Source organism: Penaeus japonicus, unplaced genomic scaffold, assembly GCF_977035675.1.
Source record: "Penaeus japonicus unplaced genomic scaffold, GWHDUDI00000001_assembly GWHDUDI00000031, whole genome shotgun sequence".
Taxonomy (NCBI): Eukaryota; Metazoa; Arthropoda; class Malacostraca; order Decapoda; family Penaeidae; genus Penaeus; species Penaeus japonicus.
Genome location: NW_028234433.1, coordinates 28,002,787 through 28,010,286, shown reverse-complemented (window position 1 = coordinate 28,010,286; position 7,500 = coordinate 28,002,787). Strand labels below are relative to the sequence as shown.

At 49.9% G+C, this 7,500-nt stretch overlaps 1 protein-coding gene across 4 annotated transcripts in view; it reads right to left on the bottom strand.

Annotated features, from left to right (window-relative positions):
* The window catches only part of Nmdar1 (glutamate ionotropic receptor NMDA type subunit 1), a 71,769-nt gene that overhangs the window by 290 nt on the left and 63,979 nt on the right, over window positions 1-7,500 (bottom strand). For all 4 annotated transcript variants that reach the window (XM_086556110.1, XM_086556112.1, XM_086556111.1 and 1 more), the window contains 9 exons: window positions 6,789-6,890; window positions 6,370-6,613; window positions 5,932-6,089; window positions 5,476-5,606; window positions 4,746-4,849; window positions 3,854-4,002; window positions 2,568-2,725; window positions 1,447-1,873; window positions 1-1,294 (listed from right to left, as the gene is read on the bottom strand). The exon at window positions 1-1,294 is cut by the window's left edge and continues 290 nt beyond it. In XM_086556110.1, the coding sequence (XP_086412236.1) occupies window positions 884-1,294; window positions 1,447-1,873; window positions 2,568-2,725; window positions 3,854-4,002; window positions 4,746-4,849; window positions 5,476-5,606; window positions 5,932-6,089; window positions 6,370-6,613; window positions 6,789-6,890 (1,884 nt within the window). In that variant the 3' untranslated portion in view covers window positions 1-883. The remainder of the gene's footprint in view (window positions 1,295-1,446; window positions 1,874-2,567; window positions 2,726-3,853; window positions 4,003-4,745; window positions 4,850-5,475; window positions 5,607-5,931; window positions 6,090-6,369; window positions 6,614-6,788; window positions 6,891-7,500) is intronic.

Genomic DNA, 7,500 nt, shown 5'->3' with positions numbered 1-7,500 from the left:
AGAAGGATAACGCGAGAGTAAGGGGAGACACCTTGACGCCGATCCTCATGCTGGCGGCGTGAGGGGGACTCCTTCGCGCCGTCCCTCATACTGGCGGCATGAGGGGGTGCCTCTTTATGTTGGCCCCCCACGCGAGTTGCATGAGGGGCGCTTCTTGACGTCATCCCCTCACACTGGCGGAATGAGGGGGCACTCATTGCCACTCGCCCCTCACACTGGCAGCATGAGGGTACTCCTAGTGCCCCATACCTCACATTAGTGGAATGACGGGGTGCAAAGGACCCCACCCCACACATTTGCGAATGAGGGGGACAGTCCCCTCTCCCTCACACTGGATGGGGCTCCACACTAACGCTCCACAGTTAGCACACTCCTGGTGTTGGTATGGGAGATTGTAGGACAACAACAGATCAACAACCGCGTCCTCTGGCCCCTAAAGGTGACTGAAGGATGCGTCTACCAGTCCTTAATGGACTACAAGTATCTCCCTAATATATCATTGGAAGTCTGTGTGGATTACCTGACTCAAATTATAGTTTGCTTTCTAACCAGGAGCAAGCATAAATGCTGTAATGTGTTTTACCAAACTAAATAATTGAAGTTATTGTGGTCAAGGTTCTGTGACCCACTGTTAACATGCTATAAAGGTCCATGGTTTTATACAATGTTGTTGACGAGTGAGAAGCGTAGTAAGTACCTCCCCGGCCCGGCTGGAGGCCCGACGGCGACAGCGCTGGATGCCTGGGGAGGCTTGGCCCGGGGAGGCTTGGCCCGCGGCGCCGCTGAGTGGACGTAATGAAGAGGGGAGTCAGTGGGCCTCCCCGCCAGGGCCACTTGTCCCTTTGAGCCTGACCACCTCTGATACAGAGGCCGCAGCAGGCGCTCACACCACCAAGTCAGGTGGGTCAGGGCCGAACAGGTTCTTGTAGGATGCATGTAGCCGCATAGTGTCCACGCCGGCAGGAGGTGGAGGAGGAGGGGGGAGCCCTTCGTCCTGTGCGGAAACGTGGCGTTGCCTGATGTCGTTGCCCCAGCGCGGAGCGGGCGGTGCGGGAGGCACATCTGGGGGCAGTTCTGGAGGCGAAGGAGGTAAGGGAGGAGCGCTGGGCGGCGGGGGAATCACACGAGGTAAGTCGGAGGAAACGGCGCTCGCCGACGGGCCCCCGCTGGAGGCCGAGACGGCGCCCGCGCTGGACCCGCTCTCCACGTTGGCGCAGATCACCGAGGGCTCGTTCACGCCGTTCGCCTTCAGTCTTCTCTGGTTCATCATGGAGGCTCGCAGGGTCTTGCGTTTCTGCAATGGACAGGGACTCATTTCCTCGCTGGTGGAAAGTGACTGTGATTACATGGGAGAGCAAAGGGACATGTTTGGCCGTAAGACTACTGGGCACGAGTGGGGCTGAGCCGCACGCGTGTCGCAAAGGCTACTGTACGCACATGACTTACCTCAACGGCCCCTCTCCACTTGTCGGCGGCGTGGCGAGCAATCTCTAAGCGCTTTTGTTTCCGGATTTGATGTTTCTTGTAGATGATTTCGATGATGATGAGTCCGATGCCGCCCACGATGCCGGCGGCCACCAGGATAAACACGCCCGCCATGTTCTTCAGGCCCAGCGTGGCCGGAGCCTTGTCGTCGGTGTCACACTTGTCGTCCATGCCCTGCAGGATCCACTTGTTGTCCAGCTCCTCCATGTAGCCGCTCTCGTGGAACTCCAGGATGGCCAGCGTGACGCGGTCCGCCCACGGCGAGTTTTTCTTGAGGCCGATGCCGTAGCCAGAGCGCCCGAACAGCTCGCCGGCCGTCACCAGCTCACAGTCCTGCGCCGCCTCGTACTCCAGCCGGGAGCTGTCCCAGATGAACGCCTTCAGCTTCCTGAAAAACGCCTCGGGTTGGAATTCAGTCATCCTTTCATACATGAGCGGCCTCGGCAGAGGACCTGGCGAGTCTTCCGCTCAGAGGCAGAAGGAGAGACTCGGGTCTGAAGCCGGGCTGCCCATGGGGGATACACGTGGGTTACTGATACATGTGGGTTGTCTGTGGTCTAGACTGGAAAATCAGAAAGTCTTTTCATCGTGTAATTAATTACTGAACTAGAGACATACTTGACACTTCTACCTGTGCTACGGACGATCACATCAGCATATAGTTTAATATACACACAGATAAGAGTCATAGCTGCATGTACAAGTTCACAAAGTAAATTCTAAGTCTAAACTGCTTATGAATCAACAATAATCTTACAAAACAAAATCATAATGGTTGTAAATGTTCAGCATTCATCCCAAGCGCCATACATATTCTTTGTGTAAATTTATGCTGGCTATAAGACAAAAAGTATTGAGTATTCTGCATATCCTTTACAAAATCCTGTTCCATGATGATCATAACATAAGCAACCACACTTATCCTGGTTCACCTCACTGTAGCATTACCAACCACATCCATCTTGGTCCATACCATCAATACCCCCCCCCTCTACCCCCTCAACCCCCCGACCCCCGTCCCGAGCCCCTAACTCCTCTCCTTCTCCTCCCTTCCCCGTCGGCTCTCGGTGCCCGTGACTAACCCCGACTTGACGGCTTGGATAGCCTCCTCGGCCGTGTGGTAGTTGTTGCCTTCCATCGTGCGGTACATGTTGCTCAGCTCCACCTGCCGCCGGAAGTACATGTCCACGGACGAGCCCTTTACCGTCGCGTACGTGAAGTTCTCCATCGGGTTCCGCAGCTGGGGGGAAAGAGAGGGGTTAGGGTGAGGAGTTTGGGAGTGTGAAAATGGTAACGGAAAGAGAGAGAGATAAAGAGAGAGAGAGAGAGAGAGAGAGAGAGAGAGAGAGAGAGAGAGAGAGAGAGAGAGAGAGAGAGAGAGAGAGAGAGAAAGACAGAGACAGAGACAGAGACAGAGAGAGACAGAGACATAGAGAGAGAGAGAAAGAAAGAGAGAGAGAGAGAGAGAGAGAGAGAGAGAGAGAGAGAGAGAGAGAGAGAGAGAGAGAGAGAGAGAGAGAGAGAGAGAGAGAGAGAGAGAGAGAGAGAGAGAGAGAGAGAGAGAGAGAGAGAGAGAGAGAAGAGAAAGAAGAGAAGAGAGAGAGAGAGAGAGGGGGGGGGGAGGGAGGGAGGGAGGGAGGGAGAGAGAGAGAGAGAGAGAGGGAGGGAGGGAGAGAGCAACAACAGACAAGAATAACGTAGTTATCCCGACAAACATTACGTTTTCTATTATTCTTTTTAGTTTTATATGTTCTTCAATGAGTCGCTATAACTAAATTATTGTGACAATATCTGGTAAAATTCTCAAGTCTTGCGTGTTATATAGGAAATTGTCATTAGTATGCAATAAAATAGCATTCCACATTCTAAATTGAAATATGACCTACTTATTAACAATAGAAATAAAGAAACACAATGATCAGAAATGTAAATCTAAACTATTTCATCTTCTAACATCTAACTATTTCTAACTTCTAACAGATATACACATATGAACATATACACACTCACCCACTCAATATGACACACAGACCAAACACACACACACCTAGACACACATATACCCCCTCCCCCCAAAAAAAAAAAAAAATTACACGCACACCCTTCCCCTTTCAACCCTTCAACCGAAGAAATACAAATCCAAAAACGTCCCAATACAAATTAAACCTCAAAAGAACCCCCTTCCTCCATCCAAATACGCCCACACACTCAAACCCGCCCACACGCTCAAACCCACACGCCCAAACCCGCCCAAACCCACACGCCTAAACCCACACGCCCAAACCCGCCCACACGCTGAAACCCGCCCACACGCTCAAACCCACACGCCCAAACCCGCCCACACACTCAAACCCGCCCTTTTACTAACCCGAGCGTCGTTGATGCCGGTGAGGGAAGTCTGTGGGCGGTCGAGCACGAGAAAGGCCGCCAGGTTGGCAGTGTAGGAAGCTACGATGATCATGGCAAAGCCCGCCCACACCATGCCCAGAACGCGGGCGCTAAAACTGCGAGGAGTTCCTGTGCGGAGACAAAAAAAAAAGGGGGGGGGGATAGGAGGACGATGGGTGAGTGATAGATAGATAGGTTGATGGTTATGTGAACGATCATTATAGTTAAATTGGCCATTAGTATCCCTTCAGCATGGTTGGTAGGGTAGTTGAGTGATCAAGGGATAGATAGGCAGGTCGGTAAATAGATAAATAGATAATTTTTTATAAATAAATAGATAATTAGATAAATAGGTAAATAGATAAATAGATACATTTTTGAGTATCTAAAGAAAGGCAAGGCGACGATAGATAGATAGATAAATATTGATTTTTTGAGTGATGTTACCTTCAATGAGATTGAAAAATATATAATACAAGACCAGAACACTCAAGGATCAATGCATGCAATAAGTATAGCATAAGTGATGATTTGGTTAATTAAGGTAATATGCAATATGTTTTGAAGCTCTCAGTGAAGTGAGTATATATATATATATATATATATATATATATATATATATATATATATATATATATATATGTGTGTGTGTGTGTGTGTGTGTGTGTGTGTGTGTGTGTGTGTGTGTGTGTGTGTGTGTGTGTGTGTGTGTGTGTGTGTGTGTGTTTGTGTGCGTGCGCGTGTTTCCATATACATAGATAACTATACCTGTATATCTACTCTTTGCCTCTCTCCATAAAAAAATAAACCGTAAAAAGCACCAAAGCTTAAATCGTCCCACAACAGGAGCGTCTCGCCTGACTCTTTCTTACCTTCGCCAATGCCACTGTTGAGCAAGACCCCCCAGGCAAACCATATTGCAGAGGACAAATTCAGGGCATCTTCTTCTGTGCCATCCATGTTGGCTAGCTTGTATCTGCAATGGGTTGAATCATTGAGTCGTCTTGAAATGATACAGACGACAATAAGAACGTAATTAAATGATGATTAAGCGGTACTGAGTCTATTCCGTCGTTGAGATAATGCGGATGGCTAAGGGTGTAAGGCGGGGATAATCAATTATTCATTTCCGTTAACAGAGGAACGGGCTAGCATCATGATTTCCCCCAGTCTGGGTTTCGTTTGAACCTCACTAGAAAACCCTAAAACCTAACCTACTCTTCAAATAACTTTCTCTTCCAAATCACAAACCTCGACTCTCAATCTCTCTCTCTCTCTTTATCTCTCTCTCTATCTCTCTCTCAATCTCTCTCTCTCTATCTATCTATCTATCTATCTATCTATCTCTATCTATCTCTCTCCCTCTCTATCTATCTATCTATCTATCTATCTATCTATCTCTCTCTCTCTCTCTCTCTTTCTCTTTCTCTCTCCCCCTCTCTCTCCCTCTCTCTCTCCCTCTCCCTCTCCCTCTCCCTCTCCCTCTCCCTCTCCCTCTCCCTCTCCCTCTCCCTCTCCCTCTCCCTCTCTCTCTCTCCTTCCCTCCCCTCGCTAAACCACAACAAGAACCCCCCCCCCCCCCCCCCCCCGTACGGTCCTTACCTGCCAAAGGGACTAAACCTGTCTAGAAGGTAGAGGACGAGAGCCACCACGTGCACCGACACCATCACGAGGATCCAAAGAGTGTCTCGGAAGGGCTGAAGGAAGGAGACCAGCGTGGAGTAGCGAGGTTGCTGTTGAAAGGGAAAACAAAAGAAGGTGAGGCATTTTTGGCTGCGTGTGGTCTGGGATTGGTTGGGATAGGTTGGTATGGCTGGGGTTAGTTTGGGAGATTTTGATGTGGTTTAAGTCATTTCGATCGATCTGGGATGTTTGGTTGGGTTGTAATTCGGTATGGTTTACTCTGCTATGTTTGACACAACTTTACAGACTAATTTGGTATAGTTTGGTGTGATTTAGCTCTGTATGATAGATAAATTGTTTTTTTAAACGAGGAGCTACATGTAAACAAAAGGTCTTCCTGTGATTCAGTTTTCAGCAAGAGGACTGAGACGTCACCTTCTTCTCTAGAATAGTGATTCCCTGGTACTTGAAGGGCTTCGAGAACTCGATGACTTGCGCTCGCTCGGGGTTGATGGTGAGCGGCGCGACGATCATGTCCGCCCCGTGAGTCTGGTTCACTAACTGCCCGATGAGGCCCGACCACTCTTTCTTTCCTGAGGGAGAGAGTGGGTCGTGATGGAGGGCTGTAAAGATGATTTACTCTTCCTCACATACACACACACGCACACTCACACACACACATACACAAACACACAGACACTCACACACACACACACTCGAACACACACACACGCACACTCACACACACACATACACAAACACACAGACACTCACACACACACACACTCGAACACACACACACACAAATTTACACAGTATATACACATGGACTGCACGTATGTCACCATTCATGACTCGTGCGCGAGGCCTTGCCTGACTCCTTCATCTGCAGGGAGCCGAACTCGCCGTCGGGAGAGAGTGCGAGTTCGAAGGTGAAGTTGATCTTATTGGCGAGTGTGCTCAGCAGGTCGATGCAGTAGCCCGTGCAGCAGTAGAGGTCGGTGCCCTCGGCCGTGGCGTTGTACCAAGGGCACAGGACCTTGCCCATGCCCAGGCACTTGGCCTTGCTGTCGATTTTCTGGATGTTGACGAAGGGCTTCTCCTCGATGGTCAGGACCTGCGAGGGACGCGGGTGTTAGGCGTCGGGGCGTTCTTAAGCATCTATCAACGTGCATGGAAATTGGGTTATAAATATTCACATCCTTTCCCCTTTACTCGATACCCTCGGCATTCGGATCGATATAAGCATCAAAGGGCGCGCACACAGACGGGCGGCCAGCGGGAATCCTTACCTTGAGTCGCGTGGGGATCATGTAACCCTGAGGCTTGACGGTGGTGTTGCCCGGCCAGATGATGGCGCTCTCGTCGATCTGGAGCTTCATCGTCTCCTTTGTCTGGTCGTGTCAACGGGGGAGGAGGGAGGGAGTGGGGTGGGGGGAGGGAGCGGCGTTGACAGCCAAGGGCGGGAAAGGGCGTAGGAGGTCAAGAGGTTGAGCGAGCCAGTGGGCGTGGTGGGAAGAAGGCAGCCGCGGGCACGACACAGAAACAGTCAGAGAGACGAGTTGGCACGAGTGAGGCGTGGCGATCAGTGCCACGGGAGGTGTTCGGGCACAGGCGGTGCCAGTCGTGAAGGCAACGGGCGATTGGCGCACGAAGTTCGATGAGTTGACAGATGGCACACGCGGAGGAGGCAGACAGATGGCGCAGGGAAGTCCCGGGGCGGAGGAAGCACACCCAGATGGTGCGGCAACAAGATGTAGCAGGAAGTACAAAACACTTGCTTGTTAATACACTTAATTGGGAATTATATCGTGTGCTATCAAGATCACAAGGGTTGCGTGCCGAAGAGCTATTGAAAAGAGACTTGTATGGGTTATTTTTTTTATGAACCAGAAAGTTTTGGTTTAATAGACAAGATGATAATGTTTGTTATATGGATTTTTTTCATTACCCAGAGAAATTACAAGAGATTTTTTTAGGAGTTTACTTATTAAGTTGAATAAT